The sequence below is a fragment of the Manis javanica genome, chromosome 5, assembly GCF_040802235.1.
Source record: "Manis javanica isolate MJ-LG chromosome 5, MJ_LKY, whole genome shotgun sequence".
Classification (NCBI taxonomy): domain Eukaryota; kingdom Metazoa; phylum Chordata; class Mammalia; order Pholidota; family Manidae; genus Manis; species Manis javanica.
The window spans coordinates 119,246,787-119,269,281 of record NC_133160.1 but is presented as its reverse complement, the minus strand read 5'-3'; the positions used below and the strand labels follow the sequence as shown (position 1 = coordinate 119,269,281).

The window sequence follows — 22,495 nt, the reverse complement described above, 5'->3', positions numbered from 1 at the left end:
TTTCTTACTAACCCTAGTTACTGAATTATGTTTCTTCTAAAAGAGTCACAATCCCAATCATCTTGCAGCTGATTGGTTTGAGTATTGGCATGTTTCACAATTCTGGATAATAACAAGTGAATAGTAGTCTTATGAATGGGTTACTGAAGAAGATGCTCAGGCACATCAAGGAAACAATCTCTTTTGTGTCTTTGGACTTGGTCTGTGAGGAGGTGACCTTTGCAAAGATCATAGGTTCTACCTGACCGTATATCAGGATAGACCTGAGATAAAAAACTGAGATCATGAATATGCCAAAATCCTAAATTCACTGGAGCTCTGAGTCAAATAACCTCTGGACTGTTATGTGGAATAGTGTTTTTTATTAAGCCATGTTTAATTCTATTTCCCATTCTTGTAGCTTTAAGTATCCTAACTGATGAAGGCAATATTCTTCTCCATTACCTAATAGAAACATTAGGTAAGAAACTGTCTTGCCAATGGATTTCAGCCTCTGGCAAATTCACTATGGATTCGGTGTGACCAAAGAAATGACAGTAGAATGTTCTTGGGGTGAAAGGGTTATACCCACCTTTATTTCCACAGTGGCAGGTTAATCACTAGAATCTCATCCACTCAGAGCGAGTTTGCATTCAGCAAGCTGGTGTATGCCTCCGGGCCTCTCTGCCCACACACCGGTCCTCTGGGCCTCTGTCCTCAGTGCTGCCATCACTCCAGCCTCTGCTCTGCTTTCCTGCAGCCTTGTAGCAGTGCCACTGTGTCGCCCAGAGCACTGGGTGTAGCTCTTTAAATAGAGTCAATAGCAACATATTGCCCACATGTGTGTAGTGAGCAAGCCAACCAGGGCCAGGTGAGAATCCTGGTCACAGGAACTTTCATTTTATCCACATTCTACCCCTCCAGGATTCTCTCCTCTCAATCTATGTGCCCTTAGTCCTCTGCAATGGTCCCTGGGCAAGAAAACTGGAGCATTGTAACCAAATTCCATAATAATAAGAGAGGCTATGACAATATACAAATAACAAAAATTATAACAAATTACAATACCCTCAAGCCTGAGGAGGTCCATTGCCACCAAGTGGTCATCCTGGCTGTACTCAAAGTGAATTAACCAAAAGGACCATGGGTGGACCTTATAATACCCACCTTCTCCAGCTTCCCCAGCAAAAAGTATTGCAGACACACAGGCCAATCTTGTTGCTTAATCGCTGCCTTCTGCTTCATCCTCAGCAGCCAGAAGAACCACTGCTCTGGTCTCAATTGCCACAGCTCCAGTTCAGTTTCTTTCTGTCTGCTCCTACCTTTTCAAACCAACCCAGATCTGGGTCCTTGCAACCTTCACAGGGCCCTTTAAATTCTTCCTTCAAGAAGCAGGCCATATTTCCTTTTGTGCTTGAGCCTGAGGATAGAAGCAGAGCATGGAATGCTCCACAACCTGAGGAGGGGGCTGCACCTCTCCTGAAAGAACCCGCGGTTGCCCAGTCCTTCTGGCTTTCCACTAGATTTCAATCAGATGGGGTCTCAACCAAGGAGGGGCTAATGCCTCCGGCACTGGCAGGGCCTCCACCCCCACCTGTTCGTCAAACTTCGCTCCTCCATTTCTGGGGCTGATGGCTCCTCTACATCTTTCTCTTGCCCCATGGCATCTGGCAACCTGCGTGCTGCTCTTTCTTGGGCCTCTTCCTTCATCTGCCCTCCGGCACCATGCAGCCTCCACTCCCACACTGCTTCTTCTTGTGCTGCTTCCTCTCATGCCACAGCACTTCATAGTGATGTCATATCAGTCATCTTTTTCTTGGGGTGAACCCCAGTCCTCTACCCCTTCACAGTAACACATGTCCACAGGGGACACTCAAATGTCTCCCTGTCCATAGGTGCAGCCTGCTGAAACACTCCTTTCATGAGGGCAATCTGTTCTTTTTCCTTGGTGACCAGTGAATCCTGCCGACTATGCCAATTGTCTTGCCAATGGGTTTTAGCCATGGGCAAGTTCACTATGGATTCAGTGTCACCAAAGAAATGACAGTAGAATGTTCTTGGGCTGAAAGGGTTATACCCAACTTTACTTCCATGGTGGCAGGTTAATTACTTGAATCCCATCCACTCAGAGCGAGTTTGCACACAGCAAGCTGGTCTCTGCCTCTGGGCCTCTCTGCCCACACAACTATCCTTTGGGCCTCTGTCCTTGGTGCTGCCACCACTCCAGCCTCTGTTCTGCTTTCCTGCAGCCTTGAAGCCATGCCACCATGTCACCAAGAGCACTGGGCATAGCTCTTTATATAGAGTTGATAGCAACATACTGCCCATATGTGTGTAGTCAGCAAGCCAACCAGGGCCAGGTGAGAATCCTGACCACAGGAACTTTAATTTTATCCACACAAACATATTATTTCTGTACATACAGAGATATCACAAATAATTTTGCAGAAATTTACATATTTCATTTATCTTAGCAAATATATATGAGCATATATAAGATATATATTATACACATACACATACATACATATAACTGTAGTGCAGGTCTTTCTATGCCATTCTTTAGGGCATCTCTGTGTGTAAAGAAATAATATAAGACAGAGAGAGTGTACAGTTTGAATATTGGTGAACATTATGGTAAGTCAAGAACAGAGAAATCACCATTAGTTTTGATAGTAGGCCGATCTTCAGTGACTTTCACAAGAGTTTCAGTAGATTTTATATTCAGATTAATAGGTGTTGAGGATTAAAAGGGAAGTCAGGAAGAAGAATAATCTGGTGTGGACAACTCTTGAGTTTTCTGTGAAGAATAGAGAAATGTATTTTGTGGGAGGTGGAGCTGAAATTGAATATACAGTTGAGGACTTTTTTTAAATGTGAGATAATAAAGGCTTTTTATATGCCAATGGAATTATTTAGTAAAAAGGGGAGGTTAATGATATAGAAGTGAGAGAGGATAATCTGAAGAACTTAATGTCCTTGAGCTGATTTCTGTCAGTGTCTTACCTGAGGGGGATTGCCCTCAGGTAAATTCACTCTGGATTTGGTGAGACCAAGTAACAACATTAGGGGTAAAAGGGTTTATACCAATTTTTATTCTCACAGTGGCAGATCGAGTGCTGGAATTACGTCTGCCTCTGGGATGTTCACAATCTGTCTCAGTCTCTGACTCCAGGTAGAGCACTGGGCGGAGCTCTTTATATAGTAATACTGACAATAATGACTCATTGCCAATGGGTGTGTAAGTATTAGCCTACATCAAGTTGTTTAGGGTCAGGTGAGGATCCTGGCCATAGGAACTTTCATTTTCCCTACAGTCAGTTTCTGCATTTTTATTTCTTTAGGATTTATTTTCTATTGAATTTGAGAATTCCATTCTGATGGCAGTTGTATTTTTTAATTAGGTGGTCATAGGATTATTACCCACAAGGGACTTGGGAAGACTTTGTGGAGCTAGTTCCAGGAGCTGCATCTACTGGGGCAAGCAGTTCTAGAGGAGCCATAGAAAATGGAACCTAGAAAGTAGAACATTGATAAATAATGGGAATTTCAGGAGAGTGACTAGTAATGGGGAAAGAGATGGATGAGAGTACTTGCAAGATGCATCCTATCAGGTAGGTTAGAGCATAATTAGAAACCTACAAAATCAGGCAGCATTAGAGATTTTGGTACCCTGACTGGTAGCGATGCCTAAAATCAGATGGCATGTCCTCCTTCCCAGTTGAAATCAGTTTAGGAATGGACTTCAGTCCCAAGAGTGATGGAGAGGCAAGGATAAACTGGTGAGAAAGGGAGGCCTGCCCAGTTAGAGTACAGTGTAGGCCCTGGAAAAGGACAAAGTCTTACTGAGGCTTCAGGAATGTCGAGAAAGAACAGGGAGCTTGAGGTTGAAACAATATGACAATGTACCCCCCTCCAGGACCCAGTGATACAGAATAGCTTGCTTACCATAATCACAGTAGCCACATTAGTTTACAATAGAAATAGGTTAAAACATAACTAGCATTCTGGCTGAACCTATAGGAAACTCCCACCGCAACAAGAATAAAACCCTGGACCCTGAGACCCCAAGTGGCAGCTGTGCCCCTCCCTGCACCTGTTGGGAGTTCCATACTTTCTCTTATCCTGAGTAGAACTTTCTCTGTAAATCCTACCTTTCTTGTTCATGAAGTTCACTCTTTGACTCTGTGAACAAGAACCCCAGCATCAATGGAACCACATTCTACCAAGTCTAGATTTGAGAGACCACAAAGATAGTGAATTCGGCAAGAAACTAAGATGCTAATCATTTTACTGGGACCAATGTATAAGTTTGGAAAATGGAAAGCAGTCTTAGAAATAATGCAGGGGCTCAGTTCCTATCAGAGGGATTCCTGTTTTCTGTTAAAAACAAAAATGTTTTTACATTTTGAGAGCTCTCTATGATATGTAATTGGGTATAAAAGAAATATCTTGTTAGAATTTTTCTAAATTGTTTCTAATTCTAAAGTGTTTTTTCCCCTAAATTATTTTGGCTGCATACTCACTGATTATATCTTAATATGACAATGTCTGATAATATAATATTATACACAGTTTTAAAAGGTTTCTTTCAATTTCACAATTCTTTGTTGGTAATGACATCCTAACATGCAACCAGATACACTGAGATACATGAAACAGGTGTACTCAATGTTGTTAGTATTGCATATGGTTTTGTGTCCTATAGCACAGGAATTTTGATAAACTATTTCCAGTCAAAAAGAAAAGTGGGAAAGTTTATATTTGTGTATGCTTCATTGTTGGTATATTTCTGAGAAGAGAGAATTTCTATTTTGACTAGGATTTGATGTGGACCAAATGTTTTCCTTACACTTTTACCTGCTAAGTAATTCATTTACTATTATTGTGTAATGAATTACCACAAACAGAGTGACTTAAAACAACACACATTTAATATCTTACAGCTTCAGCGGGTGCAGATTGGGCCCTCTGCTGAGTCTGACCAGGCTATAATCAAGATGTTGGCCAGGCTGGGCTTTCATCTGGAGGCTTGACTAAGGAAAAATCCAATTTCAAGCTTTTTAGGTTGTTTGCAGACTTTATTTCCTTACATCTTTATGACTGAAGGCCCTAGCTTCTTACTGGCTGTCTTTAGGAGGCTACCTTTAGTTCATAGAGGCTTCCCACAATTCCTCTGCAAAGGTAATTCACAGCATAGCTGTTTGCCTCCTCAAGGGAAACATGAGAATTTCTGGGTCCCATTAGCTAAGATGGAGTCTTATACCATGAGATTGAGGAAGTAACATCCCATCACCTTTGCCTTATAAGGTAACCTAATCAAGGGAGTCACCCCATTAAGTTTGCTAGAGGTAAGACATGATTAGAAGCAAATCACAGATTCTATCTGCCCTCAGAGAAGGGATTACACAAAGGTGGGAATTATTGAAAATCACTTTAAGGTGTTGTAACCCCAGGGGAAAATGTATTCCCAGCCTGAGGCAAATAAACCTTTGAAGCCAAAATCAGTCAAAGGGAAAAATAAAGTGGGAGAAAGTGGTTTATTGCTGCAAGAAATCATCTACTCCCACTAGCCTGTGTCTCTCCCCAGCCTGGCTGGGAAGAAGCCAAAAAATACTCTGTCCCAGTGCCCATTTGCTCTTTCCCCACCCCTTGTAAGCACCTACTGATATAGAGATGGACTACTTCTCTCCATCCCTTGTAAACACCTATTGATATGTGTGGGTAAAATTGCAATATTTCCAGAATCTCTCTCCTGGCTTTAGTGTATCTCCATATCAACAGATGTTGAGAGAGAGAGAGAGAGAGAGAGAGAGAGAGAGAGAGAGAGAGAGAGAGAGAGAGAGAGAGAGAGAGAGAGAGAGAGAGAGAGAGATGAGTTTTAAACTTTATTTCTCTCTCTGACTGATTTTGGTTTCAAAGGTATTTTGCCCCAGGATTTCCTCTCCCTGGAGTTACAATATGGAAATGGACTAAAGCCAGTTTTACTTACAGGTGTACATGCTAAGGACTGGAAGAAATTTTTTGTAGACAAGCTTATGTACATTTTGTACCCTACTTCCCTTCCACTACCAACATAGTTCTGGTGGCAGATACCTAGCCATATCCATATCAAGATATGACCTCTGGCCTTACACTTTCCTGTTACTGTTATGGAAAAACATGAAAAACCTGGACTGGATTGATGATGGAAGAACCAAGCGGCACTCAGAGGTGTTGGAGTGTTGAGGTTTTGTTTTTACACTGGCGGGCTCAGAGGGGAGTAATCTCCCAAGGTCTGAGCCCTGAACCAAAAGCAAGGGGAGCAATATAAACTTTTCTGCTTCCGTATCTGCAACATTTCTACATGCACAGCAAGCAACGGGGAGTGAGTTTAGGGAGTGAGTGCCTGGCAGAGATGGAAGTGTAGGGGAGGAGGGGCAATGGAAGTTTCTGCTGTCTTTGCTAAAGAAGAGAAGCAGAAGGGAGCCACCTGGACTAGATTGCTGACCTTGTAAATGTTTCCCTATTGTTACTATGGCCAGGTAAGTCAGTATGGAGGGAACCAAATTTATTTAGTACTATGTGTAGCAGCTTACTGTGATGTTTAGCAGTATCTTAACTATATATGAAAGTGACCAATAACCATGTAATATCCCTCTAGATTCAATGTAGATCTACTCCTAATTCAACTTTCCCCTTGACTTGATCCTCAAGATATTCATGGCCATTCCAAAAGCATATCATCTGAGGGGAGACTTGTGACAGAGGCAAAGCAAATGTGAAAAGAGATAGATATAACTAATCAAAATTATAATATCTTATTCTTGTGAATTTTATAAAAACATATGACCATGTAAAGACATCTTTTCCATTGCCTCAGGGGTTGCTGAATAAGTGAGGAGCTTTGAGGTTGTTTTATGGTAAACTTTGTGGGAAATCTGCTTCAGGTTGCCACATATTTTTTTATTAACTTATTTTACAACTATTCTCTGGATATGAGGTTATAGCCAGAATTTTTAAAACTTAGGACACTTTCTTAATCAGTGGACTAATTATAAATACAAACAAACAAAAAATAGAGATCAAGATTTCCCGAAAAGTAAATAATTGGGCTGAAGCTACCCTCTTCATTGAATGATGGTTTTGACCACAAAGTTTAATATGCCTGGATTTAAATTGTGAAAAACAATAAAATCTGTTCTTTTCTTATAGGGCTACATTTATTAGGCAATTGTTATGTTCTCAAACTGTATTTAGTCTTTATGCTTTGTATTTGTGTGTTATTCAAACTTTGTTGTATGCATAGTCTTAATTTATTTTGAGGAGTTAATTACTGATAGTGGCAGTTACTGCTGGTTTGTGACCCCCAAAACATTATCTTTCTGCTTTTGCAGAGGGTGGGTGGTGGTAAGAGAGAGAGAAAGAGAGAGAGCAAGAGGAGAGAGAGAAAACTACACAAACACACACACACAAAAGTTATCAGGGAAATTGAGCCCTGTGTCCATAAAATGAAGTGTACCCTTAAGGTGTTTAATGTGATTCCCTCACATTTGCTGGTGATTAGTTTAGCAGTGGTCATGTGGTCCAATTCTAGCCAATTTAAGAGGAAGTTCTGAAGCTTCTGGAAAAGAGAAATGCACAAAGAGAAGCCACCCTTTCTTTGAGACTTAGAATAACAGCAACTAACTTCTAATCATGAAAGGAAAGTTTTGTGGAAACAGAGAGAATGACTCAAGGCTCTGAATTAAGGAACTCTGCATGCTTACCCCTGGAATTCCTGTAACGTAAGATGAAAAAAATGTCTAGTCTGACATTTCTGTTACTGCAGAAAGCATTCGGACAGAAACAGCCTGTGTAAAATAAGGCATGACAAACACACACACATATAGCACTTATTGTGTTTTTTTTCTCATTACAAAAACAATGTATGTTCATTTTATAAGTTTGGAATTACAGGAATTTATAAGAAAGAACATTAAAAAATTAACACTCAGATAACTATAAACACTTTTTTTATATATTCTACTGTTTCTATGCATGAACTTTATAACTTTTAAAATTAGATTAATTGTTTGAAGCTTGATATTTGGGGGCTTTTTTATTGGAATGCAATTGATATACAGTATTACATTAGTTTCAGGTGTACAACATAGTGATTTGACAATAATATACATTATTAAATGCTCACCACAATAAGTGTAGTTGCCATCTGTCAGCATACAAAAATATTAAAAATATTATTGACTATATTCATTCCCTATGCTGTACTTTCATTCCTGTGACTAATAGGAGTAAAGGGAAAGCAGTTGCATTGGAATATAGTTTTGTATATGGACCACAGGTTAAAGACACCTGCATCAAGATTTTGATTAGCCCTTTCATGAATATATCAAAAAATACCTGAGAACATATCTAAGTAGAGAGTTTCTTGAACATGTAAGAGCCAAGCTGACTTATGTTCACTAAGCACATATCTAATAAAGCTCTTAGATTGTATCTTGCATATATGTGTTATTTTTACCTTTAAATCCAGAAGTAAGAATTGTTGCCAGTTTAGAAATAAATATATAATAAAGAGACTTGGAGAAGATTGGTTTTGTTGTGACTTATTTATATTACTGTGTCATCTAGCACAACTACAAAATCTTGGTATCAATATGCATGCCTTTAAAATTAACTATGAGCATTTAGCACTTTACAAATTTGAGCCTTGTCCAATTCAACTGTAGAGTGGGGCATGGATTCAATTAAATGTACGAATTTAGTAAAAGAGAAGATATGATATGAATGACAGAGTAGAAAGCAGGAGATCAGCGGTGACAGAAATAGGATCAGAGGAGACAGAACTGGAAAATAATCTAGAATGTGGAGCACACACATACCACTACCCACTTAAACTGAAAGTACTGAAAGTAGGAGAGGGGAAAAATATGGAAATTTTTTAGACTACCGTTTGTCTAATTAGCAATTTACTTTCCATGATTCTATGTGTCCTGGAATATTGGAAATTACCTCTTTTGTGGTACTACATATATCATATGAATATAATGGTGCTTTACCTATTTTTATAAAGAAGTTAAATAATGTTTGAATTTCTTTTAAGTCCCTTATATGCTTTTCTCATTTAATAGACATTACAGTCTCATTATTTTCATGCTCTCCCCCTTTTTATGGAATGGGAAGAAACAGGCCTGAATTAAAAGTATTGTGTTGACATATTTTAGAAACTGTATCACTTTATATGAACATCAGTAGGTGTTGGTTACACAGTTTTTCTTTCTCTTCTGTCTTCTTTGGCCTGTATTACTGAAACTGTAGTTTTCAGAGTTCCTGTTATATATCAACTATCTTCTAAGTTGTGTATTTGCTTGGTTTCTTATTATTTTTCTCACTGATTTGTGGATTATGAATTTAGTAAAATCAGAAGATAGAAAAAAATCTTTTATATTATACCAGAGGGTAAACATAATCTGTTTAGGTCTTTCTTAATTGTATGTAAAAATAAACTCCACAGACCATCTAGCCTAGAGGGATAGATGTTCTAACCCCCCCATTCAAATCCTAACACCGCTACAACTTCCCTTTTAATGAAGACACTTCACAGTGAAGGACTATTTTATGTCTCGTCAGTTTGGTGGAGTTGGATGGATGGGGTATTGGTTGCTGAATACTACAAACTGCAGAAGGCTTCAGAAGCCAAAGTAAAAATAAGACTCATCGTATGTTTTGTAACTACAAGAGGGAAAATTGACCTTATGGGCAGGGGAAATTCTGTCTCTGTGCTCTGTGTATTACTGCAGTATAAGGTTGTAATTGCTGCTAAGCCTCTTGGAATTCTGCAAGGCATGCCTATGTTAAAATTGTATTGTGGTTTCTCAGCCTTACATTTTGGAATTTCTTTGCCTCAAGTCATGGCTATTTTGAGTATTTATATATTATTATACAAGGAGAAAGTGATAAGAAACCCATACAATGTGTTATAGGTGTTTAGAAAGGGCAGCAGTTAATTCAGAAGCTTATTGAGAAATATTTCATAATTTTCCCTGAAGGTTTTCTTTTTCTGGTATTTAAGTCTCTGATAATGTAATTTCTAAAAGAATAGGGATGATAACACAACCTTAATATCTGCCTTGTTTGTATCTAAGTATACTGCAACCTTTGTGTTTATCATTCCCATATGAAGGAGCTTCTTACCTTGCTCTTTACATGACTTCCTCTGTAGTCTATCAACTACATAGAAAAATATCCATATATCAGTGGATCAAAGCATGGATTTAAAAGAGCAAAGAGAAAGAAGAAATGATTTACTGGATCTGAAACCTTGTTTAACATTTCAGGATCAAACCAATACCAAATTCCTAGGACATAGTAAGGAGTCCAGCAGACAGTAAAGGAAATGGCAAATGCAACCGTCATCTCTAGGGTCCTCAGCCGAGCTCTTGGTATATTGTTCTTGGATTGATTCAGTTGTAGTTCTATTGGATAGAGAAAAGATGTTTAAGGACTGGTTTTATCATCAAACCAAAACAGACAAAAGGAAGAGAGAATCACTAATTTAAAATAACGAATATAATGGGAAGAAATTTCCAATATTTTCAATAATGATAATTTGTTTGGAAACATGTTTATATTACAAGTGTTCCACTATGTCACACAGTGAATAGAAAAGAGTGACAATGATAGTATTCTTAAAATTAAGTTTCCACAAAACAAATTTGGATTTGAAAAATGTGGGCATCCAAACTCTTAAAGTATAAATTTTTGAGACTAGACTGAGGTTGAGCTGAGTTGAATTCTGAATTTACATTGAACTCTACTCACTGTCTGGACATCTCTGACAGTAAGGATGATGAAAATCACATATGGGTGAAAGTGTGCTGCCCCAAATGATCCTTTCCCATCATATGCCTCTTTCTATGATATCCATAGCAGTTTCACTTTTCATATTTATGCATCCTGTAAATTTTACAGGTTATTTCCTTTTTGAGGAAATTCACTGGAACTGTTAAGCAGAATTGCTGACTTCAACAGGTTACCTACATGAAATTTAAAACTTAGTTCTTAAAAGTAAAAAGGCACAGTTTCAAAGTACTCAAAATCTGTTCTGTTATTTCATAATCCAGAACTGCCATTTTAAAATTAAAAAAAATTCTTCATGCACTGTATTTTTTGAGGGAACTAGATAATGCCATTCAGAAATGGCACTTTGACAACTTCTTATTCATTAATCATGAAAGAGTGGATATATGTAGGAAAGCATTTGCATGCAGGATGTTTTAATTAATTAAATTTTACTAGAAATGTTAAAACAAATAATTTATTGAATACCGACTAGTTACAGATTTTTGTCAGACAAACTTAACTACCATTTACCATGTGCCTTGCTATCAACCTTATTCTTTTCATACATAATTTCACGTAATCCTAAATATCTGTAAACTTTAGTAATCTATAAGTAATAAAGAGGTTAACTCGAGTGAGCCCATTTAAAAAATCATATTGGCTTATCTGAATCTGAAAAAATTATTGAAGCTCCTATGACATACACCATGCTGCCACCTCTTTTGAGATATGATATGTCATTACTGGCTTAGTGCTTACTGTAGGACTTTACTGCTAGACTCCATGAAAGCAGGACTGTTGCTGGGCTATTTTATTCACCATGGTTTCCACATTTCTCACTGCTTCCAGTAATACTGAGTAGTGAGTACATATTGGTTGGATAAATAAAAGATTAAAAGACTAAATCTGTGTTAGTAACATTTTACTATTGCTCCTTGCCTCTGCTTTTTTGTTCTTCTGCTTTTGCATGGCTCACATTTCTTCAGACTGGTCCCTATTTGGAATCTATCTTTTTATTCTCCATGTGCCCTTCTTAGATACCCCGTATGGAACTGAATTTCTGTAGAATAAAATTTTGAAGGCAACTTGTTTTTGTAGTATTCTTTTTAGGAACTATCAAATACCATTTTGTGCTGGCAGCTGGGAACTGCCCAAGTATCTGTCATAGGACATCACCATAATTACTTCCTTTGAAAAATATTTGCTAAGAGTAATCATACCATAATAACAAAGATTTTTTTGTTACATTGTAGCAGGTATGACTTATGTGCTGCACTGCCAGTAACATGTCTTTTGGATGTCATGCCAAAAAAAACATGTTTATTTTGTAAATTCATTAATTTTCATTTTTGGGAGTGCCCCAAATTACTTGAAGCAGAAAAGGCACAACCACATCTGTGAAGTTTCAGATGAGAGTCAATTACACATTCTACAGTATTTCATGTACCCGAGAAACACACACAGGTGCGCACACACACACAAGTGTGCATAGTTGTGTGGATATGGGGATTTAATGTGAAATCGAACAGTTTAACAAGTGTACTACTTACCATTTAATGAGGTATACTTTGCTATATTTTAGGAATTCTGTGTTTGGTTTAGCACATTAGCCCAACATGAACAATTTGCCAATGCTTATACTGGCTAAAATAGGGTAATTGTCCTCTCATCTTTAATTCTGCAGTGAGAATTTAGAACACTAGGAAATACTAAATTACCTCATTTGTAAATTGGGACAATGAGAGTATTACCTCATGGGGTGATTGTGACTATTACAAGAGTTTATATATGTAAATCGCTGAGAACCGTAATTGGCACCTAGTACTCTTCTTTGAGCATTGCTATTTAAAAACTCTTTACTCACAATTAACACCGAGCCTGAGGAATACATACTGTGAGGATCCTGATGAAGGACTTGAGTTAGGGTGAAGATGATTTTTGCATTGCAGATTAACATGATGAGAAAAGGGATGATGAAGAGGCAACTGAAGGTGAAAAAGTTATAAAAAGCTTGATGCCACCATTGTGGAAAACTGCAGTGTGTTACACACTGAGAGAAACCTCCTGTCTGGCCGGAGCTGTCTGTTAAATGGATCATCCTGAAGATGTATAACTGTAGGAGGAAATTTAAAAAATTAAAAAGTGATATTACTTTTTTCAAACATTGTTTGCATGTTTTCCTGAACATTTCCTCTTCTGCACTCTGTTTTCTAACATGTTGTTGCCCCCAAGCAACTGCTAAGCTCCTTGACATTATCCTTTCGACATTTCTATGAAAAGTTATAAATGGGTCTTAAAATATATCTGGCTAATATGAATGAACCTATGGGCTTTTGGATATTTTGGACATTATTTCAACCTTGCAGAACAATCATTAACCAAGGATTTATACCTTCTTTATATTTCAGTTTCAGGATATTTTGGACATTATTTCAACCTTGCAGAACAATCATTAACCAAGGATTTATACCTTGTTTATATTTCAGTTTCAGATGTAATTACGCTGAGTAAACTTTTTGAAATGGCTTTATTTATCTGCAGCACCTAAAACTGTGTCTAGCATTTATAATGTGACCCCAAAATACGTATTTAAACTTTATTTTTGAGACAGACAAAAGACATGTCAAAAGGCATGAACAGACAGTTCATATAAAGAGATATAACAGTTGCCCTTCCGCATATAAAAGGATATTCAACCTCACCCATGATAAGAGAAATGCCTCCACTGAGGTGTCATTTTACAGTATCAAGATTGTCAAAAATTAAAAAAAATAGCAACACACTCTCATTCAAGGCTTTGGGGAAAGAGGGACTTCCATACATTGCTAGCAGAAATGCAAATTGGCACAAACATATGGAGGGGAATTTGGCAATAACTATTGTAACTACATATGCATTTACTGTTGACACAGCAATCTGACATCCAAGAATTTACCCTGAAGATTCACCCCTACCTCCATTATATGAAAATACATATATACAAGGTCATTCATTGATGTGTTATTTGTAGTTGGAAAACATTGAAAATATCTAAATACTGATTCATAGAACAGCAGCAGCATAAGTTATGGTGGATCACACAATGGAGTGCTCTGCAGCTATGAAGAAAAATAAGGAACATCTCTGTGTATATGCATGTGTATATATACTTGTGTGTGTGTGTGTTTATTTTCTAGCTTGTTTGCTGAGAGAGCCCCTGGAACAATAACATCCTAGTACATTCAGCACTCTAGTAGCCAGTATATAGATCTTGTTTTCTAAACATTCTCTGCCAAAAGGAACCACAGCTCATTGGAGAAGTGGGGGATTCCAGGGCTGGGGTAGGCAAATTACAATATGTGTTTGGAACAACTTGTGCCCAAATGCCAGCAAGTGCCAAGGAATGTGAGAAGAGCATGTCTGAAGAGCTCAGGAGCCACATCTGGAAAAGAAAAACTGATAAAGTATAAACTATTGAATAAAGAATTCATGAGTCCATGCCGACATAAATTACAAACAACAGCAAATAAATGATGAGCGGGAAAGGCTCTTTGTTACTGTAGAAATAAAGTCAACTAGTAAATGTAAAAGGAAAATTGGAAGTAGTGATTACCAAATTAGTAATCACTACAATAATAAGTGATTCAGGAAAGAATCATCAATAGATGCTAAAAATATGGGTGGAAGTTTGAGGAAAAAAAATACTTACATCATCTCAAAGTGTTTACCTACAAGCATTTAACTATTATAAAGAGTATAATAATAACTTCACAGGAGAGAAATACACAAAGAATTAAATTAACATTGCCAGTAATGGGACCGATTGATTGCTTCTGCTTCCTTACATAATGCATAGAGAGAAGAACTCAGCACTCTTTGGTATTTCTCCTATAAATGTATAACCTGAATTTGACTGTGAGAAGACATCAGACAAGCTCAAACAGGGGGCATTCTACAAAATAGCTGGCGAGCACTCTTCAAAAATGTCAGTGTCGTGAAATAAAAGAAAGACCAAGGAATAATTTCAATAAAGGAGACTGAAGAGACATGGTAACTGAATCCACCATGTCATCTTGGATTTTATTTGGTTAAAAAGGACATTATTGGGACAACTGGTGAGATGTGAATAAGGTACATAAATTAAATAATAGTATTACATCAGTGCTAATTTCTTAAGTTTGATACTTGTACTGTGGTTATATGTGAGTACAAAACACACGGAAGTATTGAAAGGGACATTAATTCTGAACTCTTAAACAATTCAGGAAAAAAGATATAAGAGAATAAAGCACATAAGCAAATGTAGGAAAATGTTACTATTTGGGGAAGCAAAGGAACTGGTATTCCAGAAATCTTTATATGATTCTTGTAACCTTTCTCTAAGTGTGTAGTTATGTTTTAAAGAGAAGCACAAATTGAAGAAACCACTAAGGAAACACTGAAAATAGTTTTCAAAAACAACTCATGGACAGCTATTCACTTTTTCCCCAATCACCAATCACACTTCTTTCCTACTCTTTTCCAAGCTTTTCTACTGAGAAACTTCATTTTATTATGAAACATTATTGAAAAAAAAAGGTAAGAGTGCCCACACACATTAAAACGAGAGCAAGCAAATTCGAACGAAAATTTGTTTAAAGCAAGTGAGGGGTTATATTCCTTTTTAAACTTTTTGATTGAATTACTAAACCCGAATTTAATTTAATTAACTCAGCGTTCCAGGATTTCTTTCCTTTTGAGGGTGATGAAATGGGAGTGGAGTATGTGTTAACACAACGAATCCTTATTTCCTTTCTTCTCTTGTAGAGAAGAAAAAATTTCATAAAATGTAAATATTATAATAAACAAACAATATAAGTCAAATATAATGTAAATATAAGTAATATAATATAAAATACAATCCTGAATCTTTTTTTTGTAATTAAAATGTTGATTTTCAGTTTCAAATCCTGTTTCAAAGGCAAAAACGAATTTAAAATTAATCCACTAGAGGGCGCGCAATGATCATATCATCAAACTCACGCATGCTTTCAGTTAGAATTTTATAATCCAGACTGCCTTTTTCCACATTACAAAGTAATTCTTTCAGTTTTCCATACTTCTTTGCACTCTAACCTTATTTAAAGTTCAGTTTTGAATTTGACCCAACAGATGTGAATTGAGCTCTTTGTAATACTTCACACAGAACGTGAGAGGCTTCTATTCAAAATCTTAACAGCTTCTCACCTCGTACCCCAATTGGACTTGGAACCAGATGACGGGAGTTTGAGTTTTTGCTCTACACTGGGTTACCTTTTCATTTTAATATTTCATGTCTTTAAGCCATAAGGATGAAATTGTCAATGAAAATACTGTGATTTGTGTTAACGGTTATTATCTTTATTTAATAAATGCTTATTTCTTAAACAACTCCTTGGTCAAACCACATACTGATACTCGCTGTTAGGAAAGATGAACCAAATATACCTTGATGTCAGGGAATTTAAAATTTGGTAGGGGAGACATAGCATGTATGTGACACCTGTTATAGAAGGAAGACTGTAGTAAGTTATGCAACAGCAGTGTAGTAAAGTGCTACAGAAATGCAGAATCTTACTTGCCCATCAACTAATTTGTTTCAGGCTTGGTTCAGTTTATTTTGTGCTCTAAGGCCATGATAATTTCAGTGCTTAATATAGGATCTACTTTACTTACAGAATTTTTTTTTTGTCCTTGGATTAAATTTCTTTAATTTCTTTATATTTCTCCTCTTTCATCCTGGGCCCCAGTTATCATCAGTGCTTGCTTTATTTTGTCATAAACAAGAGTAATCTGTTTCCATCTTCACAGTCAATTGCAGGTGCTGACTCCTTGTTAGAACATATTTTTAACCCTCACCTTACCCCACACTAATTATACCATTGCCTAATGTTTTCCAAAGGTAATTATCTTTAGATGATATGCTTCAGTTTCCTCATCTATAAAATGCAGATATTAACAGTATTTACCTCTAGGGGCTGTCAATACAATTAAATGAGTTAATACTTGCAAAGCACTTAGAGTAGTGCCTGGCACAGAGCACTATATTAATTATATCCATAATTATAAAAATTTTAAGGCATAGACTTGTAAATATGTATCTATGTATTTATACATTTATAAATGTACAGCTCATATTTTTTCCTGATATATCTGCCTTTCTTTTATCCAGCCTCCTACAGGAACAAAGGAAATAGAGAATATTGCATAGCATGGTATAGTATATTAGTTAAAAGCTCTGGGAATGGGGTTAACAGGGTGAGCTGACACCTTACTAGGTGGTAGTCTTGGGCATGCTATATGACATTTTTAACCTTAGTTTCTTCATGACTAAAATGAAGATGATAATTTTATCTAATTTATAGGATTGTTGGGTACCTTACATGAAATAATGCATGTAAAAGCATTTAGCACAATTCTGGCATTTTTATGTCCTCAACAACTCATATTTATCATTATTATCATCACTGTTATTGTTATTTCTGCTATTAGTATGCTGATACTATGTTTGTGACATATTTATTTATTGTACATTTGTGGTGAGGATTTGTTGCAATTATGTTGCTTGTCAAATTCAGAAGTGTAGATTCTCTGTGTGTCAAGGCAAACCTCTTCAGACCACAAATCTTTACAAGTCTAAAAGGTGGCTCATACATCTTTGTCTGCAGGCCCGGGTTAACTATGGGCCTAGGTTAACAAAATCTAGTGCTCCATATGAATACAGATAAGCTGGTGGTGTGAATTCGTTCTGCAAATTATCTGCTACCCTGGAATTCTTGTGGCCTCAGATGAGGTCATTGGAAACCATGTGATTTTTAGTTAGTTACGGACACACCTAATTCAGGAAATGTTTTCCCTCAACACGCACTTACCAGCCTAACCCGTCTTAAATCAGATCTATCAGGTCATGTTTGTTGCACACTTATCTCTTTCTGTCTCCCTCTCCTTGTCCCCCTCTTCTTTCCTTCCTTCCTTCCTTTCTTATGCTACTTTTAGAAATGATACCTCCGAGATGTGAATTATTATGCACTGGCACAAGTTTTTGTTTGAAATATCCTTGCTGATACCTCCCTAGGCCCCAACCTAATCACCTCCTTGCCAGATGATCTGAATAGTCTTGTCTCTTCCTACTCTATTTGGGTCTATGTAAATTTTCTTACAATAGTTTTGTTAAAAAAATCATTTTATTCCTTATACAGGATTTACAAGGGCTTCCACATTAATTTCTGAATTTCTTCTGGCAGTCAATGTCTTTTATAATGTAAGTCCATTATACCTCTCATCATTGATTCATTGGTTCATTTTTTGTTCATTATTCATTTTGCATCTTTTAAAGTAGAAGTTGAATGATTCATTTGATTCTGAAGAGAAACTAGAATATCCAAACATTTTACATTTCTATTTTTGCTAATATCTTATTAGGTACCATAAACATTAAGTTGAACACAACAGAGCCTCTACCATTTAATAATGTATTTCTTAATGGCAAAGACTGGAAAACAAACATATAATCACAATGTTTTATGACAAATAAATACTACACTAGGAGGTTGAAGAAAAGGGAATCACCACTGATCCAATTTCCTGTTAGTCCCAACTCTCAATTTTTCATTTCAGCCGAACAAACCTATAAAAATTAATCACAGGTTTCAGTCTTTGCCGAACAATATGTGTGATCCTTCATTAATATTGCTCCATACAAATCCTTAAAATTCTGCTTATCTTACTTTCATCCTAAAACCTTCCTTCACCATTTCAGCTCATACTCATCTCTCCCACTTCTTTCAAGAGGTTTACAAAATTTTCAGCATGTAGTTGCATTTGTTGTACGTTTTGTCTCCACAACTGAATAACATTTTCCTTGAGGGCTGTTCCTTTGTTTCATGAATACCAGGCCCAGTGTTAGGAGCCTAGCTAGCTTGTGCTTATCTTCTCTAAGAAAACCAATGAACCAGTAATACTCATACTTAAAAGAAAAAAAACAGAAAATTTCAGGGCATAAGCCTTAGCTAAATAACCTCATTTCAAGTCATATTTTCTAAACCTATTCTTGAATATGCAGTCATTGTGAGAATTATAGCAATATGTTTCTCTCCAGGGAAATCAAAGCATTTTAGTTTTTCCCATCTCTCCTGCCATAAAACACACATTAATTAAATATATCTAATATCCAACAAATAATAATTAAGTGAGGAATTGGTGTGAAATTATTACTCAGCTTTCTTCTGTCTTGCACTGTTTAATGAGTTCTGCATGGCAGTTTTTTCCCACAACCCTCTGGCCAGTTTAGAATGTTTAGATAAACCGTCTGTGGTGGCAAAATTTTGGAGGATTCTGGTTAACTCTGACTTTACTTCTTAATGCATATTTGTATTCTGGGTTCATCACACAGAGTATTAACAAGTATAACGATGTGTTCATTTGTTATTAAAGGATTGTTTCTGTTTGCAAAAATGTGTCCTTTTCTTCAGACAGCTAATTGTTGAAAAAGGTAGATTCTGCAGGTCAATTAACCAGGTTGCCTCTGATGAAGACAATCTGGAGAGATATCTGCCTTCTGTATGAGCAGGCCTGTGCCTACTCCAACTGTTTTACAGTTTTGCTAATAGCCGGTTGCAGTCTAATCTACCTCCAGGAAAGTTCAAGTCAACCTCAGGGAAATATTCAAATTTACCAAAGTCCAAGACTTACCATTTTCTCTCTTCTTTCAATCCCACCCAGCTGCAAGCTGCAGAACAACATACTAATCAAGAATAATTCTCTCTAAGCTGCAGTGTCAGAATTCTTGAAGTTTTCATTCAAAATTCCCAAATAATAGAAGTTATACTTTCTACCTATGAAAAATTTACAGTTCTGAAAGATTCCTTCAATTTTGCAATTCCATAGCAAAAGGAGAAATGGACGGAACAGTAAGGAAGGATCAGTAAGGTAGATCCTATGTACCGGAGATCATGCTAGACACTTTAATGCATCATTCATTTAATCATTACAAAGCTGCATAAAGCAAGCATTACCTCCGTTTTATAAATGAAGGCACTGAAATCCAGAGAGGTTAAGGCATTTGCCCACAGTAACAGACACAGGATTCAATGGAAATAATTTGAGTAGTATCATGAGTGAATTTTAAATTCAGAATTAAGCTTCAAGTGTCCTTCTTCACTTAGGAAAAATGTTTTGAAACCAGGCCATCTGCTGAGGTACTACAGTTACAGTTGGCCCTCAGAATGTGTTTGGCGTGCTCTGTTTCAGTACTCTGTTGGATTAAAAGGCAGAAAACAAGTTCACCTTGATCTTTCTTATTAAAAATAAAATATCTCAGGGACAAAATTTGACATAAATCTAAACTGGTCACATTTCCAGCTAAAGAAGGTGGAAATAAAATGGGACTTTGGGCTCGATTACAATAAAATGTCAGTAGTGTCAGAAACACAAGTCCTGAAGCTCTGCCAATGGGGAAGGATGGCAAGCAGTGATGCTGATTGATTTCCAGAGCATCTCTTAAAGGTAACACAATATTGCCTTTGACATACAATAATACAACACCCAGTTTAGGTAGGAAATCTCTATATTCTAACAAATCCTGGATAATAATTTACCTGTGGTCCAGCAAAGATGCTGCTGAGGAGCCAGGCCACGCCAATCATGGACTGTCCGAGCTTGCTGTTGCTTTTCACAGCTAGCGGCCTCGTGATGGCCAGGAACCGGTCCAAGCTGATCACTACCATCATGAAGGCTGGGGTGTACATGGAGAAAAGCTTCAGATAGCTGAGCACTTTGCAGAGGAGCTCTCCAGCATACCACTGCACTGTAATGTTCCATATTCCGTCCAACGGCATGACAATCAGAGTCTCCAACAGGTTGGCTAAGGTCAGATGTTTTAAAAGCACTTTCATTCGTGAGAGCTTTTTCCCTTTCTCTTTCTTCTGAGTCCACTTCTGAAGTTTCAGCAAGAAAGAGGCATTAAAAGTTGTGGAGAGTAGAAAAAGGAAGAAAGTAACTGTCACTCGGATCTTGCCAGATAAGGTCAGGGTGGGGAGGTCGCTCTGCATCAGCGGGAGGCTGCTGTTGACGGCTGAGCAGTGGTGGTGACTCTGTTCCGAAGGGGCACTGTTTGCCATCCTTCCCCACTGGCCGAGCTTCAGGACTTGTGTTTCTGACACTACTGACATTTTATTGTAATCAAACCCAAAGTCCCATTTTATTTCTACCTTCTTTAGATGGAAACGTCACTGGTTTAGATGTATGTCAAATTTTGTCCCTGAGATATTTTATTTTTAATACAAAAGACCAAGGAGAACTTGTTTTCTGCCTTTTAATCCAACAGAGTGCTAAAACAGAGCACGCCAAACACATTCTGAGGGCCAAATGTAACCGTAGTACCTCAGCAAATGGCCTGGTTTCAAAACATTTTTCCTTAGTGAAGAAGGACACTTGAAGCTTAATTTTGACTTTAAAATTCACTCATGATACTACTCAAATTACTTTAATGAATAGATTTTCTAAGAACTACTGTTAGTGTTCTGTCCAAGAGATGCAAAATGAAAATGAAGAAAAATATTAAAGAACTTGATCTACTTAAAATCTCGTTTTAAGAAATTAATACATTGATCAAAAACTTTTTTCTTTTTCAATGACACACTGCTGTGCCTTTGAACTCTAGAAAAATACACTAAGTAAAAACCATCCTCCACAAAACACTGAATTCATACTTTAATAGTTAGAATTACTTTCATCTAATACAAATTGGACTGCATTCAATTAATCAGTCTTAATGGTCAGATTATCCATGCTTAAAATGAAAATGGTGAATTTTATTATTGCCTTACTTTTATAATTGTCTAAATATTGTACTTGCTCTTATTGTACATTATAGCATAGAGTAACTAGATACAAGGGTGAATACTGCATAAATGCCTTAACCACTTTATATATGTTATATGTAATATGCATATTTGCTTGTATTTCTTCATATGTTATGATTATTTAACAGTAGCGCCACTTTAGAAACTTAGTGTTGTGGCTTTGACAATCATGGTGAGTGCTTGATATTATGTCCCAGTACTGGTATGGCTTACATTGCAATTCATTAAATCATCAGCATGATTTGTCTTATGTCAACTAGTTTGCTTTTCTGGCAGCCAAAGCAGGAGTCATGTTAAGAGTAAAGGCAGCTCTTTTGACTTAGATGGTCCATTCTTAATTTTTTTATCCTTTTATTTTTTATTTTGGTATCATTAATATACAGTTACATGAGCAACATTGTGGTTACTAGGTTCCCCTCATTATCAAGTCCCCACCACATACCCCATTACAGTCACTGTCCATCAGTGTAGTAAGATGCTATAGTCACTACTTGTCTTCTCTGTGCTATACTGCCTTCCCTGGGCTCCCCCTGCATTATTCGTGCTAATCATAATGCCTCTTAATCCCTTTAACTTTTCCTTACCTCCACCAACCCCAGGCCCTTTCTCTTTGGTAACTGTTAGTCCATTCTTGGGTTCTGTGAGTCTGCTGCTGTTTTGTTCCTTCAGTTTTTGCTTTGTTCTTATACTCCACAGATGAGTGAAATCATTTGGTACTTGTCTTTCTCCACCTGGCTAATTTCACTGATCATAATACCCTCTAGCTCCATCCATGCTATTGCAAATGGTAGGATTTGTTTTCTTCTTATGGCTGAATAATATTCCATTGTGTA

The 22,495-nt window shown here is 37.0% G+C and overlaps 1 protein-coding gene across 2 annotated transcripts; it reads right to left on the bottom strand.

Moving 5' to 3' along the window:
* Positions 1–7,985: 7,985 nt before the first annotated feature.
* Positions 7,986–20,918, bottom strand: GNRHR (gonadotropin releasing hormone receptor). 2 transcript variants are annotated; one of them, XM_017652998.3, is made up of 3 exons: positions 20,397–20,918; positions 12,697–12,916; positions 7,986–10,436 (listed from the first exon to the last, which is right to left on the bottom strand). In XM_017652998.3, the coding sequence occupies exons 1-3, from the start codon at positions 20,916–20,918 to the stop codon at positions 10,192–10,194; spliced, it is 987 nt and encodes a 328-aa protein (XP_017508487.1). In that variant the 3' UTR covers positions 7,986–10,191. The 2 variants fall into 2 exon arrangements, with proteins under 2 accessions (XP_017508487.1, XP_017508488.1); XM_017652999.2 differs by having other exon boundaries at positions 10,215–10,436; positions 12,697–12,788.
* Between the last annotated feature and the right edge of the window lie 1,577 nt (positions 20,919–22,495).